At 47.6% G+C, this 18,536-nt stretch overlaps 1 protein-coding gene across 3 annotated transcripts in view; it reads right to left on the bottom strand.

Annotated features, from left to right (window-relative positions):
* The window catches only part of ATP5F1C (ATP synthase F1 subunit gamma), a 79,744-nt gene extending 63,148 nt beyond the window's left edge, over positions 1 to 16,596 (bottom strand). For 2 of the 3 annotated variants that reach the window (XM_063926820.1, XM_063926822.1), the window contains exons 1-3: positions 16,495 to 16,595; positions 5,770 to 5,804; positions 5,550 to 5,681 (exon numbers count right to left, since the gene is read on the bottom strand). In XM_063926820.1, coding sequence (XP_063782890.1) covers positions 5,550 to 5,681; positions 5,770 to 5,804; positions 16,495 to 16,574 — 247 coding nt within the window. In that variant the 5' untranslated portion in view covers positions 16,575 to 16,595. Of the gene's footprint in view, positions 1 to 5,549; positions 5,682 to 5,769; positions 5,805 to 16,494 lie in introns of all 3 variants that reach the window. The other variant, XM_063926821.1, reaches the window with a different exon arrangement.
* Between the last annotated feature and the right edge of the window lie 1,940 nt (positions 16,597 to 18,536).

The raw sequence follows: 18,536 nt of genomic DNA, 5'->3' as shown, positions 1-18,536 counted from the left end.
GGCAGAGGCCACAAGTCCTCTGTGAGCATCTCTTGAAGTTCCGGGTACCAAGTCCTTCTTGGCCAATCCGGAGCCATGAGTATAGTTCTTACTCCTCTACGTCTTATAATTCTCAGTACCTAAGGTATGAAAAGCAGAGGATGGAACACATACACCGACTGGTACACCCACGGTGTTACCAGAACGTCCACAGCTATTGCCTGAGGGTCTCTTAACCTGGCGCAATACCTGTCCCGTTTTTTGTTCAGACGGGACGCCATCATGTCCACCTTTGGTAATTCCCAACGGTTTACAATTATGTGGAAAACTTCCCCATGAAGTTCCCACTCTGCCGGGTGGAGGTCGTGCCTACTGAGGAAGTCTGCTTCCCAGTTTCCATTCCCGGAATGAAACACTGCTGACAGTGCTATCACATGATTTTCCGCCCAGCGAAAAGTCCTTGCAGTTTTTGCCACTGCCCTCCTGCTTCTTGTGTCGCCCTGTCTATTTACGTGGGCGACTGCCGTGATGTTTTATCCCACTGGATCAATACCGGCTGACCTTGAAGCAGAGGTCTTGCTAAGCTTAGAGCATTATAAATTTACCCTTAGCTATATTTATGTGGAGAAAAATCTCCAGACTTGATCACACTCCCTGGAAATTTTTTCCTTGTGTGACTGCTCCCCAGCCTCTCGGGCTGGCCTCCGTGGTCACCAACATCCAAACTGAATGCCGAATCTGCGGCCCTCTAGAAGATGAGCACTCTGTAACCACCACAGGAGAGACACCCTTGTCCTTGGATATAGGGTTATCCGCTGATGCATCTGAAGATGCGATCCGGACCATTTGTCCAGCAGATCCCACTGAAAAGTTCTTGCATGAAATCTGCCGACTGGAATTGCTTCGAAGGAAGTCACCATTTTTTTTACCATGGCCCATTGTGCAATGATGCACTGATTTTAGGAGGTTCCTGACTAGCTCGGATAACTCCCTGGCTTTCTCTTCCGGGAGAAACACCTTTTTCTGGACTGTGTCCAGAATCATCCCTAAGCACAGGAGACTTGTTGTCGGGATCAGCTGCGATTTTGGAATCTTTAGAATCCACCCCTGCTGTTGTAACAGTATCCGAGATAGTGCTACTCCGACCTCCAACTGTTCCCTGGACTTTGCCCTTATCAGGAGATCGTCCAAGTAAGGGATAATTAAGACGCCTTTTCTTCGAAGAAGAACCATCATTTCGGCCATTACCTTGGTAAAGACCCGGGGTGCCGTAGACAATCCAAACGGCAGCGTCTGAAACTGATAGTGACAGTTCTGTACCACGAACCTGAGGTACCCTTAGTGATAAGGGCAAATTTGGGACATGGAGGTAAGCATCCCTGATGTCTCGGGACACCAGATAGTCCCCTTCTTCCCGGTTCGTTATCACTGCTCTGAGTGACTCCATCTTGATTTGAACCTTTGTAAGTGTTCAAATTTTTTTAGATTTAGAATAGGTCTCACCTAGCCTTCTGGCTTCAGTACCACAATATAGTGTGGAATAATACCCCTTTTGTTGTAGGAGGGGTAATTTAATTATCACCTGCTGGGAATACAGCTCGTGAATTTTTTCCCATACTGCCTCCTTGTCGGAGGGAGACCTTGGTAAAGCAGCCTTCAGGAGCCTGCGCAGGGGAAACGTCTCGACATTCCAAACTGTACCCCTGGGATACTACTTGTAGGATCCAGGGGTCCTGTACGGTCTCAGCGTCATGCTGAGAGCTTGTCAGAAGGGTTGGAACGCTTCTGTTCCTGGGAATGGGCTGCCTGCTGCAGTCTTCTTCCCTTTCCTCTATCCCTGGGCAGATATGACTCTTATAGGGACGAAAGGACTGAAGCTGAAAAGACGGTGTCTTTTTCTGCAGAGATGTGACTTAGGGTAAAAACGGTGGATTTTCCAGCAGTTGCCGTGGCCACCAGGTCCGATGGACCGACCCCAAATAACTCCTCTTCCTTTATACGGCAATACACCTTTGTGCCGTTTGGAATCTGCATCACCTGACCACTGTCGTGTCCATAAACATCTTCTGGCAGATATGGACATCGCACTTACTCTTGATGCCAGAGTGCAAATATCCCTCTGTGCATCTCGCATATATAGAAATACATCCTTTAAATGCTCTATAGTCAATAAAATACTGTCCCTGTCAAGGGTATCAATATTTTTAGTCAGGGAATCCGACCAAGCCACCCCAGCTCTGCACATCCAGGCTGAGGCGATCGCTGGTCGCAGTATAACACCAGTATGTGTGTATATACTTTATGATATTTTTCCAGCCTCCTGTCAGCTGGCTCCTAAATATGTAACACCTCCTTCATTGCCCTTAACGTGTGGCCCTAATAAGGAATACGTTTGTTTATTCACCGTCGACACTGGATTCAGTGTCCCTGTCTGTGTCTGTGTCGACCGACTAAAGTAAACGGGCGTTTTAAAACCCCTGACTGTGTTTTTGAGACGTCTGGACCGGTACTAATTGTTTGTCGGCCGTCTCATGTCGTCAACCGACCTTGGCGCGTGTTGACATTATCACGTGATTCCCTAAATAAGCCATCCATTCCGGTGTCGACTCCCTAGAGAGTGACATCACCATTACAGGCAATTGCTCCGCCTCCTCACCAACATCGTCCTCATACATGTCGACACACACGTACCGACACACAGCACACACACAGGGAATGCTCTGATAGAGGACAGGACCCACTAGCCCTTTGGAGAGACAGAGGGAGAGTTTGCCAGCACACACCAAAAACGCTATAATTATATAGGGACAACCTTATATAAGTGTTTTCCCTTATAGCATCTTTTTTATATATTTCTAACGCCAAATTAGTGCCCCCCCTCTCTGTTTTAACCCTGTAGTGCAGTGCAGGGGAGAGCCTGGGAGCCTTCCCTCCAGCCTTTCTGTGAGGGAAAATGGCGCTGTGTGCTGAGGAGATAGGCCCCGCCCCTTTTTCGGCGGCCTCGTCTCCCGCTCTTAACGGATTCTGGCAGGGGTTAAATATGTCCATATAGCCCCCGGAGGCTATATGTGAGGTATTTTTAGCCAAAAAAGGTTTTCATTTGCCTCCCAGGGCACCCCCCTCCCAGCGCCCTGCACCCTCAGTGACTGCCGTGTGAAGTGTGCTGAGAGGAAAATGGCGCACAGCTGCAGTGCTGTGCGCTACCTTAAGAAGACTGAGGAGTCTTCTGCCGCCGATTCTGGACCTCTTCTCGTTTCAGCATCTGCAAGGGGGCCGGCGGCGAGGCTCCGGTGACCATCCAGGCTGTACCTGTGATCGTCCCTCTGGAGCTAATGTCCAGTAGCCAAGAAGCCAATCCATCCTGCACGCAGGTGAGTTCACTTCTTCTCCCCTCAGTCCCTCGTTGCAGTGATCCTGTTGCCAGCAGGACTCACTGTAAAATAAAAAACCTAAGCTAAACTTTTCTAAGCAGCTCTTTAGGAGAGCCACCTAGATTGCACCCTTCTCGGCCGGGCACAAAAATCTAACTGAGGCTTGGAGGAGGGTCATAGGGGGAGGAGCCAGTGCACACCACCTGATCCTAAAGCTTTACTTTTTGTGCCCTGTCTCCTGCGGAGCCGCTATTCCCCATGGTCCTTTCAGGAACCCCAGCATCCACTAGGACGATAGAGAAAGCTCTTTACTAAAACTCTGTCTATAGACCTTTCTGACCTTCCTAGTAGCACAAAATTATATCATGGCGCTAACATTCTTGAGTGCATGCAAAGAACTGGCACATCTTTACATTGTGCTACTATGGGGTGTATTCAATGTTTGTCGGATCCTTTCCGACGGAAAGGATCTGACAATGCAGTATTCAATTAGCAAACATCCGACAAACATTGAATACACCCCATAGTAGCACAATGCCAGACTTTTTTTTAAAAGTCGGATTGACATTGTCGGAAACGGGGCTAAAACCTGTTGGATTTGGCAGTGAATCCGACAAAACACATGGATTGGCAGTTTAAGCTGTCATCCACGTGCTTTCCAACAAGTCGGATTTTCTGACTTGTCGGATAAACAGGAGTATGATTGAATAGGTTGAATCTGGATTCGACCCATTAATCCAGCAGGTCGGGAAATCAGACTTGAATTGAATACACCCCTAAGGCACCAACTCACATTTATTGTCAGACTACTTCCTTGTAGTAATAGTTTTTGGATGGTAAAAAAAAAAAAAAAAAAAAGCTCCAACAGTTTCTCATGAAGAAAGGAATTTGCCACCCAAGGCAATGGGAGGAATTCAATTAGCTGCAGAGTTTGCTATGCAGAGAACAGCTCAGGGATTCACACTCAGAGCTATTCATTAAAATAACTTTTTACCTCCGTGGGAAAACCATGGGTTACCGCGTGGAGAAACCTACTGACTCTGCATATAATGCAGAACTAATATACAGTATTTCCTCTCGTGTTACATCCCCGATAGTGCCTTTTATTGCAGGCTTTTCTTTGCAGCTCCTAAACTAAAGGGACTCCTGCTGTAGAAATTAAATCATTTTCGCCAAAGCTACAGGGTACACTTTCAATGGAGACAGGACACAAAAGTGAAAGGACACAAAATTAATCTTTCCTGGATAAGTTGGTCTGCAGTTTGATATGTCTGCACAGGAAAAACTGCCATGGCAAAAAATTGCTACCCACCATGTGAATACAGCGGGCATGGCACCATGGCTGTGTGATTCCACCAGCAGGCTTTTCTCCCCCAGCACTTGTTATTACGTAAATGCAATTCTGCTCTGATGTCATTGTCACAATAACACTGCTGCTGTGTAGTAACAAGCGATCTGATAAAGGCCTGCTAAAGTAAATATAATATAGCCATTTACAGTTTATTGAAAAAGGTGGTCGCTGTTTTACAGGACTGAACTAGAGCCCAGAGGGAAAATTGAAGTATGCTTATGGGGTGTATTCAATGCAGTATTCAATTAGCGGCCAAATCCGACAGAATTTGGCCGTTCCGAACAATGCCAATCCGACTTTTTTAAAGTCGGATTGACATAGTCGGAAATGAGGCTAAAACCTGTAGGATTTGGCCGCGAATCAGACAAAACACATGGATCGGCAGCTCAACGTGCTTTTCGACAACTGGGATTTTCTGACTTGTCGGATAAGCGGGAGTATGATTAAATAGGTTGAATCTGGATTCGAACTTAAACTCCCGTTAATACGACAAATTGGGAAATCCGACTTGAATTGAATACACCCCTAACCAGTAAATTAGCTTGTCACATTCATGTATTAAAAGGTTTACGGGAAATTATTTTATTCTAGGGTAAATTAGCACCAGAAAAAAAGACAGCTGAAATGTGAAGGTTCCTATAAGCAACACCACCATCTTTAGAAAGTTTGATAAATCTCCTCCAATGTGTATCTGAAAACTGCCCAATCTATCAGACACTCTATGGCCATAGCAAATAGGTTCATTTAAGCTTTGTATGACTTAAGAAACTTAAAACAAATGGAAAAAGAAAGGAAAGTAAAACAATTAATAAAAACTATGCAGTTTGTCTGTATAAATACGGAATTACCTAATGCTCCTACGCCATAAATTCTAGCTGGCTTCAGCTCTCTCTCAGCTCTTGAGTATTTTGCTGCTGCAACCATCTTCATGGATTTTGTAATCTTCTGGATATTCTTGATGGACTTCAGACGTCTTGTAACTGTTTTAAAACAGAAAAGCCACATTTAATCACAAGTGGACAAAACAGACAATGAATGAAATCTAATTACTAAATGGTGTTTACTTACTGTCTTTCAAAGTCGCCATATTCCTGACTTGACCCCTTCAAAGAAGAATATTGTATGTAAGTCATCTAAGCAGGACTGTACAAATACAACGCACCCCAACTAAATGGCTAAATTACAGTACATAACAGCAAGATGTGTGTATTATAAGAAATATTACACCACTAAAGTATTGTTAGAGGTCATCTCATTTCTGTAACCTCCATATGCACTTTCTACCTACAGCCTTGTGCTTTTATATGGTCACAGAACTCATACTACCCAGCTTATATACAGTATGGAGTACGTTATACAATATATAAACTAGTGATGAGCGGATTCGGTTTTACTCGGTTCTCAAAACCGAATCTTATTGGCTATCCAAAACACGTGACATCAGTGAGCCAATAAGATTCGGTTTTGAGAACCGAGTAAAACCGAGTAAAACCGAATCCGCTCATCACTAATATAAACCTCCCTTAGTAACTTAACTTGAAATGAAGAAGGTACTGAAAACTTGCATTACAATCTATCAACTCCAATGAATGGCTAATGAGGTAAAATCCACCATAAAATGTTTTGTTTGCATTTTAACCTACAATATATGTAGGTAAAAGCCATTATAATAACATTCCAATATTGCAAATCAGCGATTAATAGAAACACAGCATGTGATAGCAGATAAGAACCACTTTGCACAACTAGTCTGCCCATGTGCACACACTTACATAGGGTTAATTTTTTGTCGGGAACCAGTTAACTTACCAGTATATTTTTGGATTGTGGGAGGAAACCCACTCAAGCATGGAGAGAATATACAAACTCCACACAATTAAGGCCATTGTGGGAATCAAACCCAGCCATGAGCTCAGTGCTGTGAGGCAGTAATGCTAACCATTACACCATCTGAAGAACAGCAGATTTCTACTCATGCCCTCCTGAGGAGCAAGCAGAAAGCCATGTGAAGTTTGGGTGTTGGGGCTGATACGTTTTGGTATTTTATGTCTACAGAGTATGCCGAGCTCTGCTGCTGAAAAGGAAAATTATGTGCTGCTGGAGAATGGGACAATGTGGATCCGGTGTATGAACTGCAATCAGTAAGCAGGCCAAATAATTCAATTAGTGCACAAATTAAAATAGCAACCCTTGCTGACCGATGAAATAATGACTCCATACCTCAGTCACCATTTACGTCATTAAGGCCGGTCTAGACATTTTCAGCTGCATGACATTAATTATGAGAGAAAAAATGTACAACCAACAGATCCAAATGAAGCCAGGTAGACAGGCAACTAGTGTAGCGGTTAACACAGAGGTTCTTAAACGCGGTCCTCAAGGAACCCCAACGGTCCAGGCTTTAAGTAAATCCAAGCTTGGCCACAGGTGACTTAGTCACAATCTCAGTCAATTCGATTTAACTGTGCTGAACCATGGATACACCCAACACCTGGACCGTTGGGCAGCCTTGAGGACAGCGTTTTAGAACCTCTGGGTACAAAACTGCAAGACTGCAGCCCAAATAAACTTGACAGGCATGTTTACTAACATTTCAGAGCTCCAATGGGCATGACTTTACAGGGAAGTGCACAGGCGTCAGACTCTGCAGGAGTGTTATACCGTATATCAGGACCCAGGCAGGCTTAGACTTGTCAGTAGGGTAAGCTGGCCAGCACTGCGATAGCCAAAGGCAGGGAATCGCAAATAATCGCACGCCACTGGGAACAGTTTAGGGCAGCTTGCTTGGCATCATCAATATGGAAGTGCAATGGTTGAAGGTCTTGGGCAACCTGATTTTGCCATGTTTTCTTTGGGGCTTCAGGTGCTATTTTTCATCCATCCGGGGGGGTGTTATGTAGGCACTGGGATGGTATTCTTTTAGGCTTCATTCTAGAGTCATGTCCAAACTACTTTAAGCGCTACAATTTAATATAGGATTCAACTGCAGGTTAGTCTTGGCATAGTTATCGGATGTTTTCATTTCTCCAGCGGTCTGTTTTGCTTGTAGTACAGTAGGTTTCATAAGCAACTCATTTGAAAACGTTCCCGCCTTGTTAGGTCGTTTTTAAGGATTGTCCATGATTCTGAACGATAAAGGAATATTGTTCTAACCGATGCGTTAAATACATTTATTTTGTGGCACTGGAAAATCAGAATTTACTCACCGGTAATTCTAATTCTCGTAGTCCGTAGTGGATGCTGGGAACTCCGTAAGGACCATGGGAAATAGCGGGCACCGAAGGAGACTGGGCACTCTAAGAAAGAATTAGGACTACCTGGTGTGCACTGGCTCCTCCCTCTATGCCCCTCCTCCAGACCTCAGTTAGGGAAACTGTGCCCGGAAGAGCTGACACAATAAGGAAAGGATTTGGAATCCCGGGTAAGACTCATACCAGCCACACCAATCACACCGTACAACTTGTGATACTATACCCAGTGAACAGTATGAACAACAACTGTGCCTCTCGAATAGATGGCTCCAAACAATAACCCTTTAGTTAGGCAATAACTATATACAAGTATTGCAGACAATCCGCACTTGGGATGGGCGCCCAGCATCCACTACGGACTACGAGAAATAGAATTACCGGTGAGTAAATTCTTATTTTCTCTGACGTCCTAGTGGATGCTGGGAACTCCGTAAGGACCATGGGGATTATACCAAAGCTCCCAAACGGGCGGGAGAGTGCGGATGACTCTGCAGCACCGAATGAGCAAACTCAAGGTCCTCCTCAGCCAGGTTATCAAACTCGTAGAATTTTGCAAACGTGTTTGAACCCGACCAAGTAGCAGCTCGGCAAAGTTGTAAAGCTGAGACCCCTCGGGCAGCCGCCCAAGAAGAGCCCACCTTCCTCGTGGAATGGGCTTTTACAGATTTAGGATGCGGCAGTCCAGCCGCCGAATGTGCAAGTTGAATCGTGCTACAGATCCAGCGAGCAATAGTCTGCTTTGAAGCAGGAGCACCCAGCTTGTTGGGTGCATACAGGATAAATAGCGAGTCAGATTTTCTGACTCTAGCTGTCCTGGAAACATATATTTTCAGGGCCCTGACTACGTCCAGCAACTTGGAATCCTCCAAGTCCCGAGTAGCCGCAGGCACCACAATAGGTTGGTTCACATGAAAAGCTGATATCACCTTAGGAAGGAATTGGGAACGAGTCCTCAATTCCGCCCTATCCATATGAAAAATCAGATAAGGGCTTTTACATGACAAAGCCGCCAATTCTGATACACGCCTGGCCGACGCCAAGGCAAACAGCATGACCACCTTCCACGTGAGGAACTTTATCTCCACGGTTTTAAGTGGCTCAAACCAATGCGACTTTAGGAAATCCAACACCACGTTGAGATCCCAAGGTGCCACTGGGGGCACAAAAGGGGGCTGAATATGCAGCACTCCCTTCACAAAAGTCTGAACTTCAGGCAGTGAAGCCAGTTCTTTTTGGAAGAAAAATCGACAGAGCCGAAATCTGGACCTTAATGGAACCCAATTTTAGGCCCATAGTCACCCCTGACTGTAGGAAGTGCAGAAATCGACCCAGCTGAAATTCCTCCGTTGGGGCCTTCCTGGCCTCACACCAAGCAACATATTTCCGCCATATGCGGTGATAATGTTTTGCGGTCACATCATTCCTAGCTTTAATCAGTGTAGGAATGACTTCCTCCGGAATGCCCTTTTCTTTTAGGATCCGGTGTTCAACCGCCATGCCGTCAAACGCAGCCGCGGTAAGTCTTAGAACAGACAGGGCCCCTGCTGCAGCAGGTCCTGTCTGAGCGGCAGAGGCCATGGGTCCTCTGATATCATTTCTTGAAGTTCTGGGTACCAAGCTCTTCTTGGCCAATCCGGAACCACGAGTATAGTTCTTACTCCTCTCCTTCTTATTATTCTCAGTACCTTGGGTATGAGAGGCAGAGGAGGGAACACATAAACCGACTGGTACACCCACGGTGTCACTAGAGCGTCTACAGCTATCGCCTGAGGGTCCCTTGACCTGGCGCAATATCTTTTTAGTTTTTTGTTGAGGCGGGACGCTATCATGTCCACCTGTGGTCTTTCCCAACGGTTTACAATCATTTTGAAGACTTCTGGATGAAGTCCCCACTCTCCCAGGTGGAGGTCGTGTCTGCTGAGGAAGTCTGCTTCCCAGTTGTCCACTCCCGGAATGAACACTGCTGACAGTGCTATCACGTGATTTTCCGCCCATAGGAGAATCCTTGTGGCTTCTGCCATCGCCAACCTGCTTCTTGTGCCGCCCTGTCGGTTTACATGGGCTACCGCCGTGATGTTGTCTGACTGGATCAGCATCGGCTGGTGTTGAAGCAGGGGTCTTGCCTGATTTAGGGCATTGTAAATGGCCCTTAGTTCCAGAATATTTATGTGTAGGGAAGTCTCCTGACTCGACCATTGTCCCTGGAAGTTTCTTCCCTGTGTGACTGCCCCCCAACCTCGAAGGCTGGCATCCGTGGTCACCAGGATCCAGTCCCGTATGCCGAATCTGCGGCCCTCTAGAAGATTAGCACTCTGCAGCCACCACAGCAGAGACACCCTGGTCCTTGGAGACAGGGTTATCAGCCGATGCATCTGAAGATGCGATCCGGACCACTTGTCCAACAGATCCCACTGAAAGATCCTTGCATGGAACCTGCCAAATGGAATTGCTTCGTAGGAAGCTACCATCTTTCCCAGGACTCGTGTGCAGTGATGCACCGATACCTGTTTTGGTTTCAGGAGGTCTCTGACTAGAGATGACAACTCCTTGGCTTTCTCCTCCGGGAGAAACACTTTTTTCTGGTCTGTGTCCAGAACCATCCCCAGGAATAGTAGGCGCGTTGTAGGAACCAGCTGCGACTTTGGAATATTCAGAGTCCAGCCGTGCTGTTGTAGCACTTCCGAGATAGTGCAACGCCGACCAACAACTGCTCCCTGGACCTCGCCTTTATAAGGAGATCGTCCAAGTATGGGATAATTAAAACTCCCTTTTTCCGAAGGAGTATCATCATTTCGGCCATTACCTTGGTAAATACCCTCAGTGCCGTGGACAGACCAAACGGCAACGTCTGGAATTGGTAATGACAGTCCTGTACCACAAATCTGAGGTACTCCTGGTGAGGAGGGTAAATGGGGACATGCAGGTAAGCATCCTTGATGTCCAGTGATACCATGTAATCCCCTTCGTCCAGGCTTGCAATAACCGCCCTGAGCGATTCCATTTTGAACTTGAACCTTCTTATATAAAAGTGTTCAAGGATTTCAAATTTAAAATGGGTCTCACCGAACCGTCCGGTTTCGGTACCACAAACATTGTGGAATAGTAACCCCGTCCTAATTGAAGGAGGGGTACCTTGATTATCACCTGCTGCGAATACAGCTTGTGAATCGCCTCCAGCACTGCCTCCCTGTCTGGGGGAGCTGTTGGCAAGGCTGATTTGAGGAAACGGCGAGGGGGAGACGTCTCGAATTCCAGCTTGTACCCCTGAGATACCACTTGTAGAATCCAGGGATCCACCCGTGAGCGAGCCCACTGGTCGCTGAAGTTCCGGAGACGGGCCCCCACCGCACCTGGCTCCGCCTGTGGAACCCCAGCGTCATGCGGTGGACTTAGAGGAAGCGGGAGAGGACTTTTGTTCTTGGGAAGTGGCTGTATGGTCAGCTTTTTCCCTCTACCTCTGCCTCTGGGCAGAAAGGACGCCCCTTTAACCCGCTTGCCTTTCTGGGGCCGAAAGGACTGTACCTGATAATACGGTGCTTTCTTTGGCTGTGAGGGAACATGGGGTAAAAATGTCGACTTCCCAGCTGTTGCTGTGGAAACGAGGTCCGAGAGACCGTCCCCAAACAATTCCTCACCTTTGTAAGGCAAAACCTCCATGTGCCTTTTAGAATCTGCATCACCTGTCCACAATCCTCTCCTGGCAGAAATGGACATTGCATTAATTCTAGATGCCAGCCGGCAAATATCCCTCTGTGCATCTCTCATGTATAAGACTGCGTCTTTAATATGCTCTATGGTTAGCAATATAGTGTCCCTGTCGATAGTATCAATGTTATCAGACAGGGAATCTGACCACGCAGCAGCAGCACTGCACATCCATGCTGAAGCAATAGCCGGTCTCAGTATAATACCTGAGTGTGTATATACAGACTTCAGGATAGCCTCCTGCTTTCTATCCGCAGGCTCCTTTAAGGCGGCCGTATCCTGAGACGGTAGTGCCACCTTCTTTGAGCGCTTTATCCACCCTAGGGGATGTCTCCCAACGTATCCTGTCCTCTGGCGGGAAAGGGTACGCCATTAGCAACTTTTTAGAAATCACTAATTTCTTATCGGGGGAAGCCCACGCTTCTTCACACACTTCATTCAACTCATCAGATGGGGGAAAAACCACTAGTTGCTTTTTCTCCCCAAACATAATACCCTTTTTTGTGTTACCTGGGTTAATGTCAGAAATGTGCAACACATTTTTCATTGCCGTAATCATGTAACGGGTGGCTCTGTTGGAATGTACACTAGTCTCATCGTCGTCGACACTGGAGTCAATATCCGTGTCGACTTCTGTGTCAGCCATCTGAGGTAGTGGGCGTTTTTGAGCCCCTGATGGCTTTTGAGACGCCTGGGCAGGCACGGGCTGAGAAGCCGGCTGTCCCACATCTGCTATGTCGTCAAACCTTTTATGTAAGGAGTTGACACTGTCGCGTAATTCCTTCCACATATCCATCCACTCAGGTGTCGACCCCGCAGGGGGTGACATCACATTTATCGGCACCTGCTCCGCCTCCACGTAAGCCTCCTCATCAAACATGTCGACACAGCCGTACCGACACACCGCACACACACAGGGAATGCACTGACTGAGGACAGGACCCCACAAAGTCCTTTGGGGAGACAGAGAGAGAGTATGCCAGCACACACCACAGCGTTATATAATGCAGGGAGTTACACTACACAAGTGATTTACCCTATAGCCGCTATATATATATATATATATATATATAGTATTTGCACCTAAATTTAGTGCCCCCCCTCTCTTTTTTACCATATTGAGCCTGGAAACTGCAGGGGAGAGCCTGGGGAGCGTCCTTCCAGCGGAGCTGCGAGAGGAAATGGCGCCAGTGTGCTGAGGGAGATTGCCCCGGCCCTTTTTCGGCGGACTTCTCCCGCTTTTATAATAATAATAATGTGGCAGGGGTATTTTACACATATATAGCTTCTTATGCTATATTATGTGCGATTAGCCACTTTAAGCTACTCTAATTGCTGCCCAGGGCGCCCCCCCCCCCCCCAGCACCCTGCACCCATCAGTGACCGGAGTATGTGGTGTGCACAGGGAGCAATGGCGCACAGCTGCAGTGCTGTGCGCTACCTTAATGAAGACCGGAGTCTTCAGCCGCCGATTTCCGTGAACATCTTCATGCTTCTGGCTCTGCAAGGGGGACGGCGGCGCGGCTCCGGACGACCGAGGCTGGGCCTGTGTTCGATCCCTCTGGAGCTAATGGTGTCCAGTAGCCTAGAAGCCCAAGCTAGCTGCAAGCAGGTAGGTTCGCTTCTCTCCCCTAAGTCCCTCGTTGCAGTGAGTCTGTTGCCAGCATATCTCACTGAAAATAAAAAACCTAATAAAAACTTTCTTTACTAGAAGCTCAGGAGAGCCCCTAGTGTGCAACCAGCTCGAGCCGGGCACAGATTCTTACTGAGGTCTGGAGGAGGGACATAGAGGGAGGAGCCAGTGCACACCAGGTAGTCCTAATTCTTTCTTAGAGTGCCCAGTCTCCTTCGGAGCCCGTTATTCCCCATGGTCCTTACGGAGTTCCCAGCATCCACTAGGACGTCAGAGAAATGTCCTTTTTGTTCCACAGGCCTTTTTTCAGGAATGCAAAGGCAGCTGTGGCACAACCTATACAATGTGGGATATCACGTGTAGTGGCAATCTGTTGACCATTGATAGTTGAACCCAAGAATTTTGAAGTATCCACTTGTTCAATGATGTTTCCACTTAGGTTTAGCTGCACAGGTGTAGCTCCAGTAAAAAATGTACTTGGTCTTTTCCACATTTATTTGTAAGCCAAGCTTTGCTGCAGTTGTGCAGAGCATGTTTAGGTTGTTTTGGGCACCCTGCATTTTTTCGGCAATTAACACGATATCATCGGTGTAAACTAGATCTGTGAGGACTGTATGTTTACCATTGACAGTGCCTATATAAGTTATAATTTTTTTTTCTGAGATTCGAGTCCATAACGGCGTTGAAGAGCATGGGCGCTACTACAGAACCTTGCTTGACGCCAGTTGAGACTGTGAAGGATTGGTACACTTGACCCACACATTTAAATTTGTTTAATCAGTTGCAGAGAGCTTGAGACACCTTAAAAGTTGTTATGTGGGATGTTTTCCACCTTGAGGGCACACCAAACAGATTCTCGGTCCACACTGTCAAAGGCACACTTAAAGTCTACCTGGCCAATCTGAACAAAGTAGAACTGGTGTTCCTTCTAGAAAGCAGCCTATGCACACTTGTGTATTTGGAATTGCTGACACAGAGCCCTCTTACTTCTTGGTCTGTCTGTTATTACAAAGTCTGGTCCTATTAGTATTTTGTTCCCAACTGCAAAGCTCTATCAAAATAAGCCTAAAATAAAAGGAATTTAAAAAAAAAAAAATGTTTGTGATCAATTGTATCATAATACATAGTGATAATTCTAGAAACCTGCACCTGTCAAAACAGTTACAGTTCCTCTTTACTGCCTGGGGTGTCGCTCTCTGCTTTGGTGCTACTAGTTCACTGTGGTCTGTATCTCAGTGTTGATATATGTGGCCCCTTGACGACGGGATTACCAGTTCTTTAAGAATTGGTAATGGCATAGCCACCATGGACCAACGCAATATTCATTTTTTTGTTGTTGTTAAGTTAGAAAAGTATAAATGTGCTTGCCGGGATACTTTTTTTTTTACAACTTTCAGCTTAATTTGCATAACAGATATTGGTCTGCAGCAATCCATATTAAAAATTCTGAGATCACCACCAAAAACTGTACAAAGATACCTAAACACAAGGCGTTCTGGCCTTGCTTTAAAAGTTATTGAGAAATGCCTTAATTTCATAATATTGTATCCATAAGTCAAAAATGACCTTACTTTAAAGGGGTGCGATATGATATCCTGTCGTTTGGGATGCCGGCGGTCAAAAGACCACAGCATCCTGAAGGAGACTATCCCAACAGGGGCTAGGTAAGTATATCTACCTTCACCCAATACTCCCCTTAACCCTAACCCTCCCTTCCCGCAGACCTAACCCTTACCTTCCCCACTGGTGCCTAAACTTAACCAAACCTTGGGCTAATGCTGCCAGTCCCCGCATGCTTATAAATGGGATGCCAGGTGTCAGCATTATGGAGGCGTATCAGGATTCCAACTACTGGCATCCTGACTGCAAGCTTGTTTTCTACCTTCATGGGGCAAAATGCCTATTCAGGAAAAGGTACAAATAAAAAATGAATCACTGATGTGTATGCCACTGATATCAGAAAGCATTATTTATAAGTTACCCTTGGGACAATATAGTTTTACAGTAAACTAGATGCTTCACTAGACAGCCTCTAACATAGATGCTACAACTATAACACACGTGAAAATATATCCTCTCTCTGGATGGTGGCAGACACACACAAATAATCCAGGACTGTCTGGAAATGGGATAATGTCACCTTGCAGTACACCATAAGGACATCAGTATAACCAAAGAGCATAAGTGGATTTGTGCAGTGCACAAGCACTAGAGTGACATGTATACTATACTATGCAAGATGAAAGTGGATGTATAGTTACTGCTCTGAACAAGTACTTTCAGTAGAAGCATATGAAGAACACATCACACTGAGAATACTCTTGGAGACTGAACTGATTGAATGTTTGTATTAGCTGTTAAATGACTTTTAGGCCGACAAGCCAGGGAGCCCAACTGCCAGTACAGAGCAGAACCTTTACCTACAGCCCATTACCAGTCTATACACCAGGATCATTGCAGTCCACTGCCAGTATATACACCACTCCCCTCATACCCCTTTACCAACATATACAACACCCCTCGCAGACAGAGACTGCGCCATCACACTAGCACGGACGGTGTAATGGTTAGCATTACTGCCTCACAGCACTGAGGTCATGGGTTCGACTGATGTGAATAGCCAAATATTCTCTGTAAAGCGCTGCGGAATATGTGTGCGCTATATAAATAACTGGTAATAAATAATAAACAATCATAATCACACTCTATTACCAGTATATAACAGGACCCTTACAACCCACCAGTATACACACCCCACCCTCACATATATACCAGTATCCTCACACCGTATTCCCAGTATATGCAATTATATTTAAGGACCCTTATGCAGCATTACAAGTATAATCAAAGACCTATAACCCCAATACCAGTATATACCCCAGCTCTCACATATATACTGGGTGAGAGTGTAACAGGACACGTTCACCTCCCACCTCTATGAATTAGGATTCTTTTCCTGCACACGGCACAGGTAAGCCGCAGCATGGTGATCACACACTGCGATACAGTAGACTCCCAGGTCACCATACTGTCACTTTGCCCAGAACCCTTGAAGTGCAGGAACCCGGCTGCGGCCTAACACTTCCACCCGGAGGCTGTCTGTGCTAAGCTCCCCACCACCAGCGCACAGCATAGCCCACAGCACGCCTGCCCTGCTCGATGCACCTCTCCAGGTGACCGCGACGGAGATTCCCCGGTTCTCACCATTGTGGCTGGAAGATGAGGACGCTGCTGCGGGACAACATGGTGACTCCAAGCAAGGTCAGACAGCGCAGGACGCGCATGCGCGGCACCGGGGCCGGGAATAGTGAGCAGCGGCGGCCAAAGCTCTCGCGAGATCGTGCAGAGCTCCTCTTGCCCTTGACTCTAGTTGGCGGCAGCCATGTTTGATGTGGTCAGTATAATCATTATACAATGCTCAAGTGCGTACCTCCCAACATGACCCTCTCCAGGAGGGACACAATGCTCTGTTCCTGGACTTACCTCTTACTTTATGATTGGTTGTGTCTATGTTGCCTTCGTGCAAAGGACCTGGACGTGACAAAACGAGTGGGCAGGAGAGAACTTCCGCCCTTACAGCTCCTAAATGTTGTCTTAGGGATGGACATCGAAAGCAAACCATCATATGATGGCAATGCTTCCACCATTGAAACTTTCAAAGCGATGGTTACTAAACATTACATCAAAAGTATTTGATGGTGAAAACTATTTATATGACTAGTGCATGCGCAAAAGCCTGCATTTTCGTTCGCAATGTGGGAATTGGGATCGGGGGCAGGGCCAGACTCTGAGCAACATATTACTTTCTCTGACGTCCTAAGTGGATGCTGGGACTCCGTAAGGACCATGGGGAATAGCGGCTCCGCAGGAGACTGGGCACAACTAAAGAAAGCTTTAGGACTACCTGGTGTGCACTGGCTCCTCCCACTATGACCCTCCTCCAGACCTCAGTTAGAATCTTGTGCCCGGCTGAGCTGGATGCACACTAGGGACAGGGCCGGCGCTACCATTAGGCAGCTTTAGGCAGCTGCCTATGGGCGCTGGCCACTGGAGGGCGGCAGGCTCCACTTAAATCTATTTTACCAAAAAAAAAATATATATTTTGATAAGTAAGCCCAGACAGGGGCGCCGCGGCGAGGGTCTAGCCTGCCACAGCCGTCAGTCACCTCACCAACGCTAGTGTATTGCTTTCCCTGCTCCCTGTCTCTAACAGAAATTGACTTTGCTGCGCGTATGAGAGAGCAGGTCAGGAGACGGGCGCCGCCCACTGACAGCCTAACACTCGTCCCAGGCGCCGTCAGCACTGACATGCTGTCTGTGCGCTTGTGCGGCGCCCGTCTCCTGACCTACTCTCTCATACGCGCAGCAAAGTCAATTTCTGTTAGAGACAGGGAGCAGGGGAAAGCAATACACTAGCGTTGGTGAGGTGACTGACGGCTGTGGCAGGCTAGACCCTCGCCGCGGCCGCCCCGTTTGTTTACCATTTAACTAGCAAAATTTAATTTTTAGAGAGGAGGAGCAGGGGCAGGGCTGTCGCATTATGCGGAGGAGACAGCACTTCAAGTTCTCCCCTCTGACTGCCATCGACGAGCCCTCCCCCTAACATTATCGTCAGTACTGCAGCTGGAAGCCCCAGGAAGAATGGGCAGAGGGGAGACGCTGCAGATGGTGATGTCTACTGCATCTGAAAGGCAAGAGAAGTCTCCCTATCCCCTCCCTCCCTGCCGCCCCACGCCTCCCTATCCCCTCCCTCTCTGCCGCCCCGTGTCTCCCTATCCCCTCACTCCCTGCCGTCCCGCGCCTCCCTATCCCCTCCCTCTCTGCCGCCCCATGTCTCCCTATCCCCTCGCTCCCTGCCATCCCGCGCCTCCCTATCCCCTCCCTCTCTGCCGCCCCGTGTCTCCCTATCCCCTCGCTCCCTGCCGTCCCGCGCCTCCCTATCCCCTCCCTCCCTGCCGTCCCGCGCCTCCCTATCCCCTCCATCCCTGCCGCCCCGCGTCTCCCTATCCCCTCCCTCCCTACTGTCCCGCGCCTCCCTATCCCCTCCCTCCCTGCCGCCCCGCGTCTCCCTATCCCCTCCCTCCTACTCCGCGTCGCCCTATCCCCTTCCTCCCTGCCGCCCCGCCAGGGCCGGTTCGAATGCCCTCGGCGCCCCGGGCAGGGAACGGGGGCGTGGCTTACTACAGGGGGCGTGGTCAGTCACGCCCCCTGTACAGCAGAAGCGCCGCTTAAATGCTGAGCGGTGC

Source organism: Pseudophryne corroboree, chromosome 6, assembly GCF_028390025.1.
Source record: "Pseudophryne corroboree isolate aPseCor3 chromosome 6, aPseCor3.hap2, whole genome shotgun sequence".
Lineage (NCBI taxonomy): Eukaryota > Metazoa > Chordata > Amphibia > Anura > Myobatrachidae > Pseudophryne > Pseudophryne corroboree.
The sequence above is the reverse complement of the archived record's forward strand: the minus strand, read 5'-3'. Positions and strand labels throughout refer to the sequence as shown.